Source organism: Anolis carolinensis, chromosome 3 (assembly GCF_035594765.1).
Source record: "Anolis carolinensis isolate JA03-04 chromosome 3, rAnoCar3.1.pri, whole genome shotgun sequence".
In the NCBI taxonomy this organism is placed as follows: Eukaryota; Metazoa; Chordata; class Lepidosauria; order Squamata; family Dactyloidae; genus Anolis; species Anolis carolinensis.
In genome coordinates this window covers 128,166,540-128,189,529 of record NC_085843.1, presented here as the reverse complement: position 1 = coordinate 128,189,529, position 22,990 = coordinate 128,166,540, and the positions used below count along the sequence as shown (strand labels likewise).

At 39.6% G+C, this 22,990-nt stretch overlaps 1 protein-coding gene and 1 long non-coding RNA gene across 6 annotated transcripts in view; one reads left to right on the top strand and one right to left on the bottom strand.

Annotated features, from left to right (window-relative positions):
• Positions 1-22,990, bottom strand: part of ndfip2 (Nedd4 family interacting protein 2) — a 106,253-nt gene that overhangs the window by 27,124 nt on the left and 56,139 nt on the right. For all 5 annotated transcript variants that reach the window (XM_062975501.1, XM_062975502.1, XM_062975504.1 and 2 more), the window contains exons 2-3: positions 6,349-6,508; positions 6,015-6,151 (exon numbers count right to left, since the gene is read on the bottom strand). In XM_062975501.1, coding sequence (XP_062831571.1) covers positions 6,015-6,151; positions 6,349-6,508 — 297 coding nt within the window. The remainder of the gene's footprint in view (positions 1-6,014; positions 6,152-6,348; positions 6,509-22,990) is intronic.
• On the top strand, positions 9,376-10,486 carry LOC134297580 (uncharacterized). The gene is made up of 2 exons (XR_010004377.1): positions 9,376-9,915; positions 10,002-10,486. It is a non-coding gene; the product is annotated as an uncharacterized LOC134297580 (long non-coding RNA).

Below are 22,990 nucleotides of genomic sequence, written 5' to 3'. Positions count from 1 at the left end.
GAAACAACAAAACCTTAGAAAAATGGGACACACAAGCATGCATCTGAGTAAGGATGTGCATCAGATGGGGATGAAAGCTGAACAAGCTCTGGAGCTTCTCACAATAAAGCAGAATTCTGGCTCAAATTACCAGAACCAAAGCCAAGGCTTTATGTGGAATTTGGAAAAAAAACCAGTGTATTTTACATTACATTTTTCATCGGAGAGAGATAGCAGCCAAACAAGTAGCAATACTTGTAGTAATTATTTCCTTGTGCAACTGTACCGACAGAGAAGGACTGCTGAGATGAAGTGACGCAAGATGGGACCATGTGATGGCCATTCCTACAGTGACACCATGCTTCACTATTAAAAATAAAGTAACATTGCTGTTCATGCTTCATAACTCCAGAAATTATTCTGAAATACTGCTACTTTCCTGTATGAGGAGACATCTAGAATACATGCTTTCCATATAAATTGAGTCCTAAAAATTGCCTTCCCTCGGGAGGAGGAAAAAAGATATTTATCATGTTCTCGTATCCAAAAATGTGAGATCATTTCTAGAAGAACTGTTGCATGTACTATTCTTACGGTTTCCAAATTTCTTACTGAGGGTCAACTTTGTCATTTTCATAACAATGTTCCACAATAACCTATGAGGATGTGCTGGAAAAGTTACTCTTAAACAAAAATCCCTACACCTAAATACCTGCAACCCAGTAGTTGTGGCCTCAAAAGGGACAACAATGCCAGTAGATTCCCTTTCAATTTTTATCAAGAATAGGCAGACCCATTTTTAAAATTATAATCACATTCTTCTAATTCTAAAAAAAGCACAAGACTATAACGAATTTTCACAAAATGTTGATGGAAGGCATGAAAGGTTAGTTTCAAATGTTTTTCATTTGAGGCCCTATTAGATACAAACTGGCTCTGAATTAGTTCAAGCCTAAACAGGGGTGTTTTCTAAAGTGTCAACATTTAAGTCAATTATTTTGGTCTACTAAAATCCCAAATGCTTACAGTTGACCCACTATCCTGTTAATATTAAAAATAATGATCCTTGTCATATTTAATGTTGAAATCTACAGATACTTACTCGCTTCAATACAGAGATTATTATTATTATTATTATTATTATTATTATTATTATTATTATTATGTATCATTTAATACATAAAATGATTAAAATACATTTTCAGCTGCTCTTATTCAATGTCTTGGTAAAAATGAAAGTATTACTCCAAATATTCATATGCAAAAAAAATATTACTAGGCAATAAGTAACAATATTATACAGACAGGAAAATTAAGTTAGAAGCTAATGACTTGACCATTTTTGAATGCAAGTGTTCATAGCTGCACTCTCTTTCAATGGGTTGGCAGAGTCCAGTGACAGAGGACATGCTTGACAATGATATGTTCAATTTCTGGTTAAATTCATGGCATCTTTAGTCTGACAATTACTATGTCTGTCTGAAATCCTGGGGGGCTCCTGCCAATTGGTGTAAACAAATCTGATTGGTAATGTTTTTGGTTGGCAGAATTTCACCCATTTCAACTAACAAGTTAACCTATCAATATCTGTTTTTGTTTATTTATTTTGTTTACTTATATGAAATAAAGCTTCAACATTATTGATTTGCAACCAGAGAAGAAACATTACACCTGTGACTGTTATGGTTGAGCCTTATGGCTCCGATACTGGGAGACGTGGTCGTAAGACTCCTCGGGAGTCAGATACTCTCGAGGAGCGAGAAAGGAAGCGGCTGCGGGACTTATTTGCAGAACCATCTGACGAGGATTCCTTTGAGGGTTTTACTGAGAGAATGGAGGATGAGATGGTTAGCTCAGAGGAGGATGACATGGAATGGACTCGTGTGAGGGAGGATTTGGGTGCCACTGGCAATGATAGTATGGAAGGCGATTGAGGACCTTCAGGATTAGACCCGTGGACAAGCTGGAGGGATGGGACGGGATCCACAGCTGGGGATGCTGTGGGGCATAGTCAAAGGTGTTTCAGTTCTGATGAGGAAAGTGATGAGGAAACGCCTGGAATTAGAGTAACAGCTGATAGTGATGAGGAGCTGTAAACTGGCATAAAATGGGGTTTGGAAGCAATGGCTAATTGCGTTGGGCAAGGTAATCTGGACGAACGCTTGGGCTCTGTGTGGGAAATTCCTGAAGACGGGTGTGATTCGTTTGCTGACTACCTTGGACCTCCGTCGTCTTCTTGACGGACGCCATCTGTTTATTCTGGACTGACTGACTGACTGACTGACTACGGCCTCGGACTCTCCTTCCTGTGATTATCGTTGGACCTGGTGAACTACAAACGTCTGTACCTGCCTTACGACCTTCGGACCGGATTGGAACTTTGCTGACCGCTTCTACCCTTGAATGCTGCGTTTGTATCTGGAAATTGCTTGCTGTGTGGAGGAGTAACCTCTTAGTTACTCAAACATAGCTTTTGGCAGCAGAGAAGCATCTGCTGCCAGTTTTTTGTATTCCTTTGAACCTTTTGTTCACCAGCTTTTGTTTGTTTTAGTCCCAGGCTGAAGTAAGCTTTTTTGGTTTAACCCGGATTAAACTCCGGTTTAATCCGGTTTATCTTTTGAACGTTTTCCTTGTGTCTTTTTACTTTTAAGGCCAATGTTTGCCTAGCCCTTGTCTTTTACGGGCATTTTTGGTTCTGTAACTCCAATAAACTTTGTTATATCTTATCTTGTGGCGTTCTGTCCTTGACAGTGACAGTTCCACTGTTTGAGATATAGGCATGCAGTTAAACATTTAAAATTTATGGTATTTCTACCCCGCCTTTCTCAACCTCGGAGGAGACTCAAGACAGCTTTACACATAGGCAACTATTTGATGCCTTAAAACAATGTACAATCAAAATGAATATTTAAAATAGAATTATAAAATGCAGCACAGTAATACAATTTAAAACAATATCTTCACAATTAATCATGTAATCCACAAGCGTACAAGAGCTATCTCCTTGAATTTTCAGTACAATTATACAAGGTAACAAGGGATCATTCCCCCCAACTGTCAGAAATGTTCATACATTTACTAATTTTAGAGAATTTTTAAAAAGTGTTGACAAAAATACTTTTTTTTAAAGCCACAAGATTGATGTCTCTCATATTAACCAAAAGAAGAAACCAATGTTAACTAATTCTACATTTTCAAAGAATCCTAGAGTTGGAGGGGACCATCAAGGGCCATCTAGTTCTTTCAGGCAGAAGGGAACAATTAAAACTCTCCTGACAGATGGCAATCCAGCCTCTAAAATTATGTAAATAATTATTACTATGCCTCCCGGGGCAAAAAGGTATGGCTGCGAAGGAGAGGCACATGCTGTTGGCGGGAACAGGGTGTCACGGCCACTGCGTGGCCGTGGTGAAAGAAGAAGTAAGAGGCTTCTGAAATGTGGAATGAACCATTAAATCAGGATAACAAAGTTGCCCTTCTGACTTGGGTGAAAGATACTGGAGTCCCGTTGGTGTAGATCAATAGCCAGAGAAAATACAGTGGCCCTCCACAAGGTTGGTTTGGTAGTCCCGCATCATTGGTACAGAGGTTATCATAGGGAAAAATCCACAAAATATAAGGATAAAACTAATTTCTCTTTTCCAAAGTGTGGAAAAGCTCTATGAATTTTGCCTTATGATGACATTCAGTGGTCTTAACTGGGGCTTTGCTTATGGATGTATATGGACCAGTATGGTGGTGTGAAGGCTGTGCTCAAAGGCCACCTGACACTTGTCTGCAGAAGCACCAACAAGCGCTTGCTTTATAACTTCTTGCTAAACTCAAATATTAAGGCTGAGACAGTGGGATAAAAGAGGTCAGCTCTACAATATTAATAATAATAGACTCCAAAAGCTTGCTTGCTTGCTTGCTTTATAACTTCTTGCTTAACTCAAATATTAAGGCTGAGACAGTGAGACAGAAAGAGGTCAGCTCTGCAATATTATTAATAATACACTCGCTTGCTTGCTTTATAACTTCTTGCTTTATAAAAATATAAATAAAATAATATATAACTCGACAAAAATACAATATAATTTCAATTTATAATGGCAAAAATGCAGCTGCCTGGCAGAAGCAAAAGCACTTCCCCAACACCCAGATTGTGAGGCAGACAGGGAAGCTTGCTATTATTAAAAATTTAATTCAAAATAATTTCAAGGTGCTGGTAGCCCCTTTGCACGAGAGCTGTCAGCCAGCCAACAGTCAGCAGAATTCAAGCTTCAGAATGTGCCGACCCTGAGCCCAGCCACTCTCCTTTCTTTCTACATCCAAGCGTTCTCACTTGACTCCCCTTCTTTCTCCCTTCCTTCTCCTTTTCTTCTTTGATGTGTCTTCTATCTACTCTACTTTGCCTACCTGAGCTCTCACTGCCCTCTTCCCTCAATCCCTTCCAGGGCACGAATGGAGCCTGCTCCAGTGCGCTCTGGAATTTAAAGGCAATATGGCAGCAACTCCGTCTCTCCCTCCTTCCTCCATCAGCCCTGATTGGCTGAGAGGCATGCCAACAGATCTGGCTTCGCCTCTCAGCAGGGCTTGGTTGACCTATAAATTTTAACTGCATCACAGGGGCCTTAAAAAGAAATTGAAACTTAAGAAACAAAGGCATCTTAAGATTGGATATCTTAATTTTTGGTGCAGACCATGCGTGTATATATATGAATTATGTCGTAAGTATGAATCATACTAAACTGATCCGACTTACACTTTCCGATTTTTTTGCAAATGCCTAATGTCCACAAGCCTTGTTCAGTCATGGGTTCTGGAATGTGAGGGGTAATGATAATGGAAAGAATGAAGTAATAATGGTCCTTTAATGGTTAAGGGCTAAGGTGCAGACATTTCAAAGTTTAAATTTGTACGACAACCAAAAAAGAAATCCAAACTTGTGTTGTCGAAGGCTTTCATGGCCAGAATCACAGGGTTGTTGTATGTCTTTCGGGCTGTGTGGCCATGTTCCAGAAGCATTCTCTCCTGACGTTTCGCCCACATCTATGGCAGGCATCCTCAGAGGTTGTGAGGTATGGATAAACTAAGTCAGGAAAGGAAAGAATATATATCTGTGTAGAGTCCAAGGTGTGGCAAGAGTTCTTTGTCACTGGGAGCCAGCATTAATGTTTCAGTTAATCACCCTAATTGGCACTGGAAATGTTTTGTCCCTTGCCTGGGGGCATCCTTTGTTCAGTCAAGTCCTCATTGTGTTGGTTCCCATCTACTGTTTTGATTTTGGAGTTTTGTAATACTGGTAGCCAGATTTTGTTCATTTTCATGGTTTCTTCCTTTCTGTTGAAGTTGTCCACATGCTTGTGGATTTCAATGGCTTCTCTGTGTAGTCTGACATGATAGTTGTTAGAATGGTCCAGCATTTTTGTGTTCTCAAATAGTATTCTGTGTCCAGGCTGGTTCATCAAATGCTCTGCTATGGCTGATTTCTCTGGTTGAATTAGTCTGCAGTGCCTTTCATGTTCTTTGACTCTTGTTTGGGCGCTGCGTTTGGTGGTCCCTATGTAGACTTGTCCACAGCTGCATGGTATCCGGTAGACTCCTGCAGAAGAGAGAGGATCCCTCTTGTCCTTCGCTGACCGTAGCATTTGTTGGATTTTCTTCGTGGGTCTGTAGATAGTTTGTAGGTTGTGCTTCTTCATCAGCTTCCCGCATAGGAAACATTAATGCTGGCTCCCAGTGACAAAGAACTCTTGCCACACCTTGGACTCTACACAGATATATATTCTTTCCTTTCCTGACTTAGTTTATCCATACCTCACAACCTCTGAGGATGCCTGCCATAGATGTGGGCGAAACGTCAGGAGAGAATGCTTCTGGAACATGGCCACACAGCCCGAAAGACATACAACAACCCTGAAATCCAAACTTATTTCAATAATCAACAAAGCTCAGCAAATCACACAAACATAACAAATAATAAACACGGAAGCCAATTGTAGCTGCCTTTTTCAAAACTGCCTATTTCACTATTGCACCAAGTGCTCACTTACTCTTTGGGCTGCTGCTTCTGCGGCAACAGCTGCCATTGCTGCAGCTTTGGCCTTCTCTGCTTCATCGTAAGTAGGAAGAGAGGTAGCTACACTGTATGGAGGTGGCACAGGGTAAAACTCATTAGGTGATTCAATTTCTGGAAAAGAAAAAACCAAACACAGGAAGGCATGATTTGGAGTTTAAATCACCAGCCAGCACCAGAATCTATAGTACTGTTAAAGAAGCTACATTAGATTAAACATGCCAAACTACAAAATATGTACAAAATCATGGTTTTCCTAGAATATTTCAGTCAGTAGTGGTTTAAAAATGAGATATACTGAAAGGAAATACCTGAAGCTGCAGCTGCTTCTGCAGCAATGCTACAATAAGGTGGAGGTGAAGTATCTGCTTCAGGTAAAGATGTCTCAGTTTGAGAAGCTGGTACATTGTCCGTAGAGGTGGATGGTTGTTCAACCACTGATGATTCTGAGGGATCATCTTCATTATGAAGCTTTAAAGGAAGAAATACAGTATATTTGATTGCCTACTGTAACTCAATTCATTTGTTTCCAGAGAAGTAATTAAACTATAATTAAACTATTAAAAGTATTAACAGAAATACCTCTGCTCCAGTTTTATATTATGCATATTAAATCTCCATCAAAACACTTTTATATAACATACTAGCTGTGCCCAGCCACGTGTTGTTGTGGCATCATCCTAAGTCGTTTTTTGTTTGTGGAGGCAAGTATGCATGTTGTAATTAGTCACCTTGATTAGCACTGAATGGACTTGCACCTTTAAAGAATGGTTGTTTCGTCCCTGGGGGAATCCTTTGTTGGGGGGTGTTAGCTGGTTCTGGTTGTTTCCTGTCTGGAATACCCTTATTTTCAGAGTGTTGTTCTTTATTTACTGTCCAGATTGTAGAGTTTTTTTTAATGCTGGCTGCCAGGTTTTGTTCATTTTGATGGCTCTCAGAAACCCAATCTATGCCTTGCTGATGGCGCACGGTGGCCGTTGAAGCCCCGCCCACCTGGCTAACGTCACCAAGTTTCCCGGGGGACCACTGTGCATGCGTGGTTAGTAATTTTTGGACCTAATTTTATAGGGTTTTTTTATCGAAACACATAGATTGGATGATTATGTCTTTTGTGGCCAAATTTGGTGTGGTTCGGTCCAGTAGTTTTGTTCTTTACTCCATGGGAATTATGCACATTACATTTGTATATATATAGATTCCAACACGCATAAAGTGGGGAGTAGGGAATCATCAGACTAGCCAAACTTCTACATTTCTGTTAACATGTTAAAACAAAGGGGTCCTTTTCCTTCTCTTTCTCAACACATATGAACATCACAGAGATCAAATGTTAGAATTATACCTTTACCAAAACAACTCCACATTTTAATTATTTTCCTTCTTTGAAAAAGAAAGTGCAAAGTTTGCATGTCTGGATGTTTTACAATCAAAGGATATACAGAACATCTCTAAACTATTCTATAATCAAGATCTGCCTCTCTTCTTCCAAGTATTTCATATTAAAGGTCAGTATTCATTCATGCATATGAAAATGTCACTTTTCAGATTCACTACACAAAGAGAATATTTTCTCCCTTGGAAGCCACTACATTACCACAATACTGTCTTCTCTCCTGGTAACTGAAAAGGACAGCTTGTATTAACTCTGTCTAAAGAGCCTCTTTTCTACAATGTGCCAAATTCAATTTCAGAGACAATGGGAGGTTTGCATTCTAGTGCTGGCCAGGGACAAAAAGACAAGGGTGTGATCAAGTAGGTCTACCTTTAGTTTAAAACTCTTGTTGGCAGTAAATAAGCGTTGGGATCAAACGAAACCAGGAAAATAAAAAATGATGGTATCACAGGAACAGGATTATAATTATGGTTTTTTGGGGGAACCTGAAGACTCTATTAAGATCACAGGAGGAAATCCTCCGTTCTTGCCACATGGAAATGATTCATACTACATTGAGTAGTTTCACCACACACAAATACATCAACCACACTGGATTTTTTATTTGAATTTTTCCTAGAATGGTATTAAGATCATCACATCTCTTAAGGAATGGAAATGGAAAAGAGAAAGCACAACGAATGTTCATGTTCCCTGATTCAATTAGAAATTTTATGTGGGCAAATGACCAATCCAAAGGAGGAGGCATGGAGATTTCAGTTTTTGTACTTAGCTGCTGAACTTGCTGACCGAAAGGTCGGCAGTTCAAATCCAGGGAGCGGGATAAAATCCTGCTGTTAGCCCAGCTCCTGCCAACCTAGCAGTGTGAAAACATGCAAATGTGATTAGACCAATAGGTACCGCTCCAACAGGAAGACCCATGCAGTCATGCCAGCCACATGATCTTGGAGGTGTCTATGGACAAAGCCAGCTCTTCAGCTTAATAATGGAGGTGAGCATCAACCCCCAGAGTCAGACATGACTAGACTTAATGTCAGGGGAAAACTTTTATGTCAGGTGCAGAAGAAATATAGTTTCTTCCGTTCATGTTCAACTTGACAATTAAACCAAAAAGTAAATGAAAGATTATTTCCTCCTTCCACCACCAGCTTTATGGAAGACCTTTTCTAAACTAGTCTCTTAAGAGGCTATTACTGCATTTGCATGATATCTGCCGAAAAAGAGATTTTACCCCTTCTGCAGCTAGTATGCAAATAGGGGCCAGAAGCTAGCAGACGACTTATCCTTGTGGGTTTATCTGCAAAGCTGTTGTAGATGCTAATGTGCCATTTAAAAATGTCACATAACTTTGTTTAAACTGATCAACTGTCAAGTATACTTTTCATGATATATGCTGAAAAGCGGAAGCAAAACCTAATTCACTAAAGCTCTGTTGCAGTCTGGTTTATTATCTTGTTAAAACATTTGCCTGAAAATGTGTAAGTCTGAATATAAGCTCAGCCTTGGACAAACCTGCACATTCATGCATCATGGTATTTTAGTGAAAAATTGATATCATCTCCCAAACATAGAAATACTGAAGAACAGCACATTTATATCCTTTGTTTATCACATACTCCGTCTTCCCTGATTATTTTCTAGCCAGATTCCAAGACCAAAAAAAAAAGCCCCAAAAGAGAATAATGACCTGAGAAAGCCTGGAGACCTTTTATATTTGAGAGGTGTTGGATAGTTTTTCTGAAACTGAGGTTTGTCTTCTGTTTAGCATCTAAGGACCAAACTAAACATATTTTCAGAGAAAGCATACAAGTGTAGTCCTCTGGGAAATGCATATCCTCTCAAAATGCAGAGGAGGCCATATATGAAAAATTACAAAAGGAAAGGGATGGATACTAATCTAATGTCTTCTGGTGTACTTCCATCTCATTACATTTCACAGCCAAGACTGTTATGATTGAGCCTCATGGCTCTGTTACTGACAGACGTGGGCGTAAGACTCCTCGAGAGTCAGATACTCTCGAGGAGCGAGAAAGAAAAAGACTGCGAGACATTTTTGCAGCACCATCTGACGAAGAGTCTTTTGAGGGGTTTACGGAGAGAATGGAGGAGGGGCTGGTTAGCTCGGAGGAGGATGAGATGGATTGGACTCGGGTAAGGGAGGAATTGGGTGCCACTGGTCATGATGGGATAGAAGATGAATGGGGACTTTCAGGATTAGACCCATGGCTTAGCTGGAGGGATGGGACGGGATCCACAGCTGGAGATGCTGTGGGGCGTAGTCAGAGGTGTTCCAGCTCTGATGAGGAAAGTGATGAGGAAACGCCCGGGTTAAGGAGGACAGCTGACAGTGATGAGGATTTGTAACTGGCATAAAATGGGGCTTGGGAGCAATTGCAAATTGCGTTGGGCAAGGTAATCTGGACAAACGCTTGGGATCTGTGTGGGACGCTTTCCTGAAGACTGGTGTGTTTTCCTGTGCTGAGACGTAAGTTGTTTTTGGAATTCAGGGTCAGACGGCGGGAGGAATTGTGTGGGCATTTGTTTGTGCAAACCTGTGCTTACTCTTATTAGCTTGACCTTCCGTCGTCTTCTTGACGGACGCCATCTCCTGCTTTGAAAACTCGGATTGAACTGACCACGGCTTGTCTTCCCCCTTCTGGACTTGGAAACTACAACGTCTACTTCTGGCTTTGAACCACGGAAAGGAACTGGGTCTACTCTTCTGCTACAATCCTTGGCTGATCTGTTCGTGTTGGAAATCCTGTCTGCTGTGTGTGTGGGAGCGACGCAAGTTCCTCTAAGCACCGTGTTGGCAGCAGAGAGGAATCTGCTGCCAATTAGTTGCATTCTTTTGTTCCTTGGCTTTTGTTTTGTTTACCCTCAGGCTGAAGCAAGCAGTTTGTTTTTACCCGGATTAAACTTCGGTTTAATCCGGTTTATCTTTTGTACGTTTTTCCCTTGTCCCTTTTTTGCTCCTAAAGGCTAAAATTGCCTGGCCCTTGTGTTTTTACGGGCATTTTTGAGTTCTGTAATTAAATAAACTCTGTTATTTTGAACCTTGTGGCGTTCTGTCCTTGACAAAGACACTCAGCATTTTATAGACCAGTGGTTCCTAACACTAAATCCTCCAGTTGTTTTGGACTTCAACTCCCAGAAATCCCAGCCCATTTACCAGCTGTTAGACATTATGGGAGCTGAAGTACAAAACACCTGGAGGACCAAAGGTTGGGAATGATTGCTATAGACGTTATGACTGCAGCAATCAAAATATGAATTCAGAACAAGCTTATAATCCTGTTGTCATTTATTTCAAAACTTCGTATTTAAATCAAACACAAACATTTTCTAAAAACTGCCTTATATTTTTCAGAAAATTAGATGTTCAACAAAAGGGTAAGAGCCATTTGGACTAACCAAACTATCATTTACCATATTAATTTGAGGATATTCATTAATTCCTGAGTTTTGAATGATTAATCTTCAAAGATGGATAACAAAATTATCAGTTTTATTTCATCTACAACAGTGATTCTCAACCTGTGGGCCCTCAAGTGTTTTAGCCTACAACTCCCAGAAATCCCAGTCAGTTTAACAGCTGTTAGGATTTCTGGGAGTTGAAGGCCAAGACATCTGGGGACCCACAGGTTGAGAACCACTAATTTACAGCCAAAATATTTTGTGCATACAAATGCACATCGGCATTATCAGCAAGGCTTATACATGGCAGCTGGATTCCAATTGGAACTCTTGTCTGATTACTTGTTTAGAGAGGGTACCACTTTGAAGAAAGCAAAGCTGGGCAAAGATCTGCATGTGGCTCTCCAAACCAGCAATCTCTCCAGACTCCCCAAAATACTCTTGCCAAAAAGGGAGGAGCTGTCTCTTTTGGAAGCCTCTGGGGATGGAAATCACTATTTATGGTTTTAAAAACTTTTTCCCCATATGAGGACTTATGACACTTCTGGCTTTTGTTTGCCCTCTATTGTCATTCTGCTTGGCCCCCAGATATCACAAGTGGAGAAAAATAGTTCCTGGACCTGCCACAACCCTACCTCTGCAAGAGAGGGATATGAGCCAAGTCATGTCTGAACTATATTGTGTATCGCTTATGCTGTACTGGAATTTTGTGAACAGTCTCTTCCACATAAAGGCTTATCAGAGGCCTTCAGACAACCAGACTTTGTAGTAGAGTTGAAAATGTTGCACAGATAATATTCTGAAATTATAATTTTCCTAAAATGTACTGTTTCATGAAAAGTATTAGAAACCTAATAAACAGATATAATATTATGCCTTCAACTTTCAAAACTAACCCTTTTTCAGCAGCTATTCTTAGGGAATATCTGCATAGGTACTTACACTTGAATATGTTATTTGATGGGTTAAATCTAGAATGTTTTCAATCTGCTCCTTTCCAATCCTCTTAAAATGTAACTAATCCAAGGACTGTAGTTGCCATTGCAGTAACTAATCATAGAATATTTACAACTACAGTAGGGTCTCACTTATCCAACATTCGCTTATCCAACATTCTGGATTATCCAACGCAGTTTGCCTCCCGCCCTGATCCACAGCTGTTTCTCTAGGTAGTAAGGACTGAACTTTTTATGAATTTAATTTCTGAAAACGTTACTACTGTAAGTTCATTTTATGCAATTCTATCTTTATTTGGAGTCAATTTGTTAGTAGCCAATGTTTTAGTAGTCAATGTTTTCAATATATTGCAATGTTTTGACCCTATATTCATAAATACAGTAATTACTACATAACGTTACTGTGTTTTGGACTGCTTTTTCTGTAGATTTGTTGTAAAACATGATGTTTTTGGTGCTTAATTTGTAAAAATTTTAACGTAATTTGACATTTAATAGGCTTTTCCTTAATCCCTCCTTATTATCCAACATTTTCGCTTATCCAACGTTCTGCTGGCCCGTTTACATTGGATAAGTGAGACTCTACTGTATTTTAAGTATTAGGATTATGGTCATGAACTCACCTCCAATTACATTTGCCACTAAAAAAGTTTTTACAATCCATTTACTAAAAATTGTTCATTATTAGTATTTACCGTATATACTCGAGGATAAGCCAACCCAAATATAAGCCAAGGCACCTAATTTTACCACAAAAAACTGAGAAAACCTATTGACTCGAGTATAAGCCAAGGGTGGGAAATGCAGCAACTACTGGTACATTTCAAAAATAAAAATGGTCTCTGCCTCTTTCTTTCCTCACTTCCTGCATGCTTGCTTTGCCTTCTCTTTATCCGTCCTGAGCCCAGTTCTCTACAAGATCTTTATTAATGACTTAGATGAAGGGTTAGAAGGCATGATCATCAAGTTTGCAGGTGACACCAAATTGGGAGAGATAGCTAATACTCCAGAAGACAGGAGCAGAATTCAAAATGATCTTAACATATTAGAGACATGGGCCAAATCCAACAAAAGGAAGTTCAACAAGGACAAATGCAAGATACTCCACTTAGGCAGAAAAAATGAAGTGCATTATTAGAGGCTGGGATGCCACTTTTGGGGGCTTTTACTGTGGTGCTCCTGCATGAAAGCAGGAGGAGGTTGGACTACATTGCCTTTAAGGCTATCATCATCATCATATTTGGGGATCTCTTCCTACATTATCATCATCATCATCATTAGAGGCTGGGTTGCCACTTACTGGGGCTTTTATTGTGCTTTTCCTGCATTGAAAAGCAGGGGGTTCGACTACATGACCTTTTTGGGTCTCTTCCTACTCTATTACCTCTGTGGAGCATGCCTTCTCTTGATTTCTCTTGAAGTCCACAAGAAGCATGTGGACAATTTCAACAGAAGGAAGGAAACCATGAAAATGAACAAAATCAGGTGGCCAGTATTTGAAAAACTCTAAAATTAGAACAGTAAATAAAGAGCATGACTCAAAAAATGGAAATTCCAGACAAGAATCAATCAGTAAGCGAGGTTATATATCTGTGGAATGTCCTGGGTGGGGAAAAGAACTTTTGTCTGCTTGAGATACTGTGAATGTTGTAGTTTGCCACCTTGATTAGTATTTTATGGCCCGCAGTTTCAAGGCCTGGCTGGTAGCTACCTGGGGGAATCCTTTTTTGGGAGGTGTTACAGAACACCTCCCAACAAAGGATTCCCTCAGGCAGCTACCAGCCAGGCTTTGGAGCTGCAAGCGCATTCAATGCTAGGTGGCCAATTGCAACAGTCACATGTACCTCAGACAAGAGTTCTTTCCCCCACCAGGACATTCCACAGATATATAACCTCACTTACTTAAGTTTCCAACAGACCCCTTAACCTCTGAGGATGCCTGCCATAGATGTGGGCAAAATGTCAGGAGAGAATGCTTCTGGAATATGGCCAGACAGCCCAGAAGACTCACAACAATGTATGCCTTCTCTCTCTTCTCCCTCCCTCTCCTCCTGCCTAATACCCAGTATGGCAAGGACAACACAGGAGAGAAAGAGAAAGAGGGAGAAGAAAAAGAAAAGAAAAATTAAAAGAGGAAAGAGGAAGAATTGAAAAGGAAGAAGAGGAAGTGAAGATGAAAAGGAAGGAGAAAGGAGAAAAAGAAGGCAGAGAAAAAGAAGGCAAGACTTGCCTCAGATTTCTCTTTTGCAGCCAGGCAGCAGAATGGGGAATGGAGGGAAAGGGAAGGGAAAAGGGGGAGGAGGAGGAGGAGGAGCAAATGCAGCCTCCGTGGACATGCCTTCGCTCCCTCGCACCCCCTCCCCTCTTGACTCACACCCAGAATGGCAGACACAACCAGGAGAGGATTAGAAGGAGAAGGAAAAGAGGAGAAAGGTGAAGGTGAAGAGACTTGTGACTTTGCGAGCGAGAAAGAAAGAGAAGGGTGGTGCGCGAGCGAGGAGGAGAAGGGCAGCGCCCGACTATTGTTCAGAGAGGAGAGAAGAGGCCTTCCTCTCCTCCTCTCTCGAGCAGAGGGTCCTGGTCTTTATGCCCCACACCTTCCTGCCAGGACCCTCACCTGAATATAAGCTGAGGGGCTCTTTTTCAGCCTTTAAAAAAAGGCTGAAAAACCCGGTTTATACTCGGGTATATATAGTACTTCTCACTCATGCTGTACAGCTCTGAAACATGAATAATCTCACATCAGCAAAGGGTTGGCATTTCATAATTGATCATCTGCATGAAAACAAATTGAACAAGTCTCCATCTTCCATCTGTAAACATACAGCCAAGCTTCCATAGTAGCATCCAAAACCTCTATGCGGCAATGAGTACACTGTAAGACTGTCCAGTTCTCATCTTCTCAGATACTTCTCACTGAAAAGGCTCCCATTCTAAAAAATAAAAGTTCTATGGTTTATTAATTTCTTTTGTAACTAAAATATGTTTTAATATGTTCAAGTTAACAATGTTTATGGGATGACTGCTCAAATTAATAGGAACACTAAGAAGTGCATTCCTTGTTACCATGAATATGCTAATCTCATTCACACATAAAAAACTAGAATTGTTGGTGAATCCTGGCTTACTGTGAATGAACCAAAGACTAAGTTGTGTATATTGGTTCCAGGAATCCCTGGTTTATAGAAAGATAAAGGCTTGTTCTTGTTCAATTATAAATCCTGGCTTGTTTAGGAGCAGGAAACTAAGTGCCAATTTTCAGATGTAACACTAACTAAACCATTTCTGGCTCACTTACCTGCTCACTGTCAGGAGACAGAAGTGGATTGTGTGTAGTTTGTTCAGAATTAAGACTCATATTTAAGTTAGTCAGTCTTTACTAGTAATCTTGACTGTTATAACTGAGTGAAATCATTGTATTCTAGAATTCCAAGTACTGGGCTACAGAACATACAGTAGAGTCTCACTTATCCAACATAAACAGGCCGGAAGAACGTTGGATAAGTGAATATGTTGGATAATAAGGAGAGATTAAGGAGGAGCCTATTAAACATCAAATGAGGTCATGATTTTACAAATTAAAACACCAAAACTTCATGTTATACAACAAAATTGACAGAAAAGGTAGTTCAATAGGCAGTAATGCTACGTAGTAATTACTGTATTTATGAATTTAGCACCAAAATATCATGATGTATTGAAAACATTGACTACAAAAATGTGTTGGATAATCCAGAACGTTGGATAAGCGAATGTTGGGTAAGTGAGACTCTACTGTATAGCTATGTACAAATTAAGATTCAATTATCAGTTTTGAGATGAACTGGGGAATTTTAGCAGTTGATTTCAATGTATTATTTAGAAATACTAATGGAGTACAATATTAAGGTGCAGGCAGGTAAGAATGATTATACAGTTGTGGACTGGGATCAGGATATTATGGAATTTTTATTTTAAAATGACCGTGTCATTTTTTCAATGTGATACATGCCATCCCTTAGCAATGGCCCTTTCCATTGTAAGTTCAACCTCCATATCTATAAGGCATTTTATAAGGGATTTTTAATAAGGGATTTTTTTTCTAAGACACCATCACCACCATCATCTCATGGGTACCTGAAATGGTGAATAGCGAACCCTATATTTTGACTAAATTTAGAGTTGAAGCATAATTGCACTGGGCGACCTTGAAAAGCCCACTTGGGGAAGAATATTCTTTAGAGCATGGGTAAGTGAAACCATGGATATAGATGGAGACAAACTTGACATTAGAAACTGCAATACCCCTCAAAAGCAGGGGATAATATGTTAATCTTCCTGAACATACAATCAATGGCTTTTTCAGATTGCTGCTTTGAACCTTCCTGCATCAACCAAAATAAACAAACAAAAAATAATAATGAAGAAAAGATCAGAAAGAGAACAAATGAATTGTGACATTTTCACAAATTGTTTCTTGACATGCTTTTTTCATTAATGTATGTGTTTTGATCACAGATTACACATATAACTACCAAATTCTTTCTCCACTCATTTTCTCAAACATAGAGAAATGACTGTTCGTGGGTTTAATGTATTGCTTTCACATACTATAGATAAAAGACTTCCATACTGTTAAATTGCTTGACAGATCTGTTTTCATCTTACACAGTAATCTGAAGGTTTATTTACACAAATTTCCATCTTTGTGTATCCCATTACACTCCAATACTATCCACTTTACTATGGAATTATTCTAAAAGGCCTCTGTTGACGTTCAAGTCCTCTGTTGACGTATGGTGACCCCATAAATTTCATTAGTTTTGCCAGTTCCTATCCCTAAAAGATAGCCTTGAGCACCTGTTAAATACCAGTATTTTAACACTACATATTAGCATAGTGAGTTTGAAGAAGTGCATTGGAATGTATGCAACCACATGCTAAAATAAAACAATTACTCTCAAAGGTGCTGTTAGATTCTTGACCACTCTAATCACATAACCCACACTTTTAAAATGAAATCCCTTTTATGGAGAAAACACCTGATTAATTTAAAGTATTTATTTATGTAGTGAGCCAACAATGTAGTTGTTTTAATGTTGGACTAGGACACTGGAGAACGAGGGTTCAAATTTCTGCTTTGCCTACTCTGTGACCTTGGGCAAGTTTCGCACCCGCATCTCAACCTCAGAAGATGGACAACGGTCCCAACCCAAAAAAAAAATGCATCTTTGAACAAACCTTGCCAAGAAAGTCCTGTGATATATTTGCCTTCATAATAAGAACCAAAATAGTGAGCTGTATGAATAAAGTACATGGAAGAATGGATCCTCTCAGCTGTAGACATTTGAGTTACTCCTTTATTTCTGTTCAACCATCTAAGAAAAGAATTTTGAAATGTTGGTGCAGAAACAGCAGTTCTGCTTTCCTCATGCAGAAATATTAATTGCTTTGAGCAACATTACATTTTTTTGTAAAAAAAAAATCTCTCAGGAAAAAAGTGTTATTTTTCTGCATTTCCAAAAATGTAATGTAAATTCCAAAAAGAAATAAAATTACTAAATGAAAAAACCTTTCAGCTACTTAACCAACATATAAACTTAATCTGACATGCTTTTAGCAAACAAAGCTGAAGAGAAGTCAAATATATGTTCTATTATCTGGAACTCCATTAATTCAAGTAGAAAATGTTCTGATTCAGAACTAAAGAAAGAAAAGAAAAAAAATCCACAGAGTTTGTGGTAAGAAAGAAGTAGCTCTAAACCATAGCTCCAAATCTTCCCCAACAGAATGCCCTCTTGTTCCTGCGTTGAATATTTGTATACAATCTCAGAAGCCTTTCCAAAACCTTCCAGGTTCTCACACAGTCTCAACTTAGAAATCTTGGCTTTTAAGGAGAGATCAGGCTTGATTTGCTCTCCGAACCATTTACAGTAGAGTCTCACCTATCCAACATAAACAGGCCGGCAGAATGTTGGATAAGCGAATATGTTGGATAATAAGGAGGCATTAAGGAAAAGCCTATTAAACATCAAATTAGGTTATGATTTTACAAAAGAAGCACCAAAACATGTTAGACAACAAATTTGGCAGAAAAAAGTAGTTCAATATGCAGTAATGCTATGTAGTAATTACTGTATTTATGAATTTAGTACCAAAATATCAATATATATTGAAAACATTGACTACAAAAATGTGTTGGATAATCCAGAACGTTGGATAAGCAAGTGTTGGATAAGTGAGACTCTACTGTATTTCTCTTTCTAGCAGCCCACAGTATCTGTAGAACTCTTATCTAGCATCACATTTCTTCATTGACTTTCTCCAGTAATAGCTCCAAATCTTTGCTATTTTCTGCTAGTAGTATGCAGTCATCTGTATAACTTAAAATTGTTCATGTTCCTTCCTTCAATTGTCATGCCTCCTTCTACTGAGTTTAATACTGCTTTAGAGATATATTCAGCATACAAATTAAATAGGTGATTAAATACATACTTGCCAACAGAAACCATTTTGATATTCTGTCCTGACCGTAGCCTCTTGTCCCGAGTATAGGACAATCACATCAATTTATTTAAGAACAGCCCATAGTTTTTCATGATCAACACAACCAAAGACTTTATAATCTATACTTTTATCTTTAATCTATACAGCACAAGCTGTTTTTGTTCTGCAATTCTTTGGTACACTTAGTATTACATCAAATTTGTAACGTGGCTCTTAGTGTCTCTTCCTTTCCATTGCTGCTGCTGTTTCAGCAGAGGCGATTGCGGCCTGGAGGGACCTCCGCTGCAGTCTGGCCTGCTAGAGAAGGCCAGACGGGCAAGCGGGAGTAGCGTGGGAGGCGGGGCCAACTCTGGCGCCGCCCCCCCGCCCAGCGTGCCCTGGCCCCGCCTCCCACGCTGCGTGGGAGGCGGGGCCAGGGCATGCTGGGCGGGGGGCGGGGCCAACTCTGGCCCCACCCCCCTCACTATTCGCCCTGGCCCCGCCTCCCACGCAGCGTGGGAGGCGGGGCCAGGGCACGCTGGGCGGGGCCAGGGCGCGGGAGGCGGGGCCGGTGGCGGGGGCGCTTTTCAGCACCCCCGCTTCACATTAAAAAATATCTCCGGCCGGCCCTGATAAAGGTATTTGCTATAGATTTCTGAACACTATTCTGATTGCATGGGAAATTAATGCAATGGTTACTATGGTTACTGCAATCGCTGTTGGCCCTGTTCTTGGGGGTTGGAATCCATGTTGAGCATTACCAATCTGTGGGCCATTCTTTTGTTTTCCATATTTATTGGCAGATTTTAATGTAACTGAAATCAGTAAGATAAATACTTTACTTTGCTCCAGGGAATTGAAACAGCAAGACAACAAGAAAAAAGGTTAACAAATGGCTCTGTTCTGGACTCAACTGTTTCTTTTAAAATAGGAACAAGTAGAAACATGTACAGTGAAGTATGATATTAAACATTTGTTTCTTTCTACCAGAAAACTGCAGGATTGAACTAGGACTCATATAGTCCACACCTGGGTTCAAGCACAATAAATGTCACTGTGATGAACACTATACGGTAGGAGTAGACCTCAGGCACAAAATGGGACTGGTAGGAAGAAAATTAGCTTCTGTGAAAGTCAGTAGGTATCAGGCCTCTGGAATGTAGTATAAAGCCCTAAACGGTTGCGGTCCAACTTACTTGTCCGAATGCATCTCCCTCTATGAGCCTACAAGAGCTTTGAGATCAGCTGGGAAGGCCCTGCTCTCAATCCCAACCTTTTCGCAAGCGCGATTGGGAGGGGGGGTGGGACACGAGAGACAGGACCTTCTCAGTGGTGGCCCCTCGGTCGTGGAACTCCCTCCCTAGTGACATCAGGCAGGCCCCATCCCTCCTGGTTTTTAGAAAAAAAACTTAAGACCTGGTGTTTTACACAGGAATTTGGTGAATAGGGAACTACAGAATGAGACTAAGAAACAGCTTGAATAATGGACTATGGATTTTAGAAAACTATGATGGATAAGTATGAGATCATGACTTGGAATTTTATATGGTTTTTAACCTGTTTTATTGTTGTGTGTTTTAATTGCTTATATGTTTAGACCAGGGGTCCCCAAACTAAGGCCCAGGGGCCGGATGCGGCCCTCCGAGGTCATTTACCTGGCCCCCGCCCTCAGTTTTATAATATAATATATTGTATATACATATAATATTGATAATAATATTATAATGTAATACAATATAACACTAATAATAATACCATAATAATAGTAATTATATATTCTATATTACATATAATATTACTAATAATATTACAGTATAGTGGAATAGTTCAATATAGTAATATATAATGCTAATATTGTGCTATGCTAATAATATAATATATTGCATGTACATATAATTTGTAAGCCACTCTGAGTCGCCTTTGGAGTGAGAAGGGTGTGATACAAACGTAGTACATAAATGCAGTAAATAAATAATAAATAAATAAATACATTTTAGACTTAGGCTCGCCCAAAGTCTGAAATGACTCGAAGGCACACAACAACAACAACAACAACAACAACAACAACAACAACCCTAATTAACTTGACTATCTCATTGGCCAGAAGCAGGAGCACACTTCCCATTGAAATCCTGATAAATGTATGTTGGGTTAAAATTGTTTTTATTTTTAAATATTGTATTGTTCTTTCATTGTTCTTGTTTTTGCACTATAAATAAGACATGTGCAGTGTGCATCGGAATGTGTTTGTATTTTTTTTTTTCAAATGATAATCCGGCCCTTCAACAGTCTGAAGGATTGTGGACTGGCCCTCAGATTAAAAAGTTTGAGGACCCCTGGTTTAGACTGTTTAAACTTTGATGGATTTTTTTTTTTTTTGTCTGTGTAGGATTGAATTTTTGTTGGATTTTGTAAACCGCCTTGAGTCCCCTCCAGTGTGTGAAAGGCAGGGCAGAAATGAAGCAAATAAAATAAAAATAAATATTAGACCATGTAAAATTACCAAATCTGTTCCTCATTATTTGACTAGTCAGCACAGCAGTATCTAGCTAAACTGTGAGATGACAAACCTTCATTGCATATAGGTGTCAACCTGGCCCAAATATCGTATTGCCCTATATAATACAAATACATTTTATTTAGTGAGAACCCATCTGGATCCCCAAATTACTATTAAAATATTCCTTTTCTAATAGAAAGCCTATTCCTGTTCCCTGACATGGCTTCTGGGTCTTTTCAGAGCTCTAAATGTCTATTTTATTTGTCATGGAAAAAACTATCCAGTGCATTGTAAGAGCACTGTCACACAGGAAGGTGCTAGGGTTTTTTTTTTCCTACAGCGCCTAGCATGCACTATTAGGGACCAATGGTAACACCACATTTTTCAGCCCTCGTCATTTCACACACACTTTTTTTTTTGCATAGCACTTATGAAACATCCAAGAGTTATTATAAAATGGTACCATCAGTGACTGCTGCTGTTTCAGCAGAGGTGAGAAGACACACCACATGCATCAGAGCAAACTTTCACAGGCACTCAAAATCCTGCACCTGGATCCTGTGCTTTGCTACTACAACAAAAGCCATTACATCTAAATCACTCTGACAGTGGTCCAGTCCCTGAAGCACTACCAACAATAGAATTCTTTGTCTGCTACTATTTGTATATTCCCATCTATCACTGAAAACATCAAGGGAAAAAAATGGTCACTGTGTGGGTGTACCATCTTTTTCCAGCCAGTTTGAAACAAAGTCAGTGGAAAACATAGTAAATGTATCATGTACATCAAGCTTTTAACAATGTTTCTGTTTAAAATATACCACAGACAACTGCACAGCCAAAGAGGCTTGGAAACAATGCTCCAGTCTCAAGACCAGATTATAATGGCTCAATTGATCCAGGTCTCTCATTTTTTTAGTAGCTCAGTACTGAAGGGACTTTCTCTTCTTCTACACTCACTTCCTGAATCTCCCGAGTTCTTCACTACTGGTCAAGGACTCTTGAACATGTCTGGTGCTGAGCATGCTCAAAACATTATCTGACAGGGTGCCTATACTAAGCATGCTTATGTGCTGAAGATTTCTCCAGCTTTCCAGCCAATTCCAAAAGCCAAAGGACAGGTAGAAAAGGCTGTATAGACTCTCTCAGAATTTTATTTTGTGAAATGGGCAGCCAAAGCCTGTTCATAGTCAACCTTGACAAAGGTGTTAAGACTAGAGGAGCTAAGTGTACATACATGTGTGTGAATACTGTAGCAATGTGTGTGTGAGATTTGTGGATTTTCCCCTGGAGTCATTGGCCGTCTATGTGGACAATGGATGAGTGTTGAATTACTAGATTTTTGCTTAAAATCACCCCCTTCCCAATTTCTTGATTTGGTTTTTTTTCTACTGCAAAAGTCTAGATGTTGAGGGAATAAAAGAAAAGTAAGCTCACGTGAATGCTTCTGAACCAGTTTGTGGAATTATAGTCCTTATTATTACATACAAAGGTGTAATGTCTCTGGACCAATTGTCTTGTCCATGGCTTGTCCTAGTCCCTCAGAGGGTGCATCTAAACTGTAGAATTAATGTAATTTGGCACCACTTTAACTGCCATGATGCAATGCTATGGATTCCTGGGAATTGCAGTTCGGTGAGGCACTTTGGCAGAGAAGACTAAAGACCTTGCAAAACTCCATCTGCCATGACTGCACAGAATTTTGCCATGGCAATTAAAGTGGTGTCAAATTGCATTAATTCTACAGTGTAGATGTATCTTTACTTCTAAATAGACATGCATAAGACAGATTGTGTACTGAGAGGTTCTTCTCACATATTCTTATAAGCAGAAATGTGAATTTGAGGATACTCATGGTGAACATGCAAAAGACTACTATTAGATTCTCTCAGCATTTGTGCTGTTCTGTGTAGGTCTGACAGTATACTCAACAACAACAACATCCACCCACCTTTGCTGATGTGCTCCTACATTCCTAATAGCAATAGCCTGTTGTTGGTTTTTTTTGGTACAATCAGCATTCTCTGTGTTAATTGTAGGAGCTGAATAATAATGCATGGGATCTGACTGTTATTTGCAAGGCTGATAATGGGATTTTGGCACTGCTTTCTGCTGTTTTTGTATTTTATTTGTATTCATCCATGGGTTTAAACTGTGCCCAGCCATTCCAAGAAGAGCTCAAATATGCATAATAAGGAGTCTGTTTTTGAAACTGCTCCTGA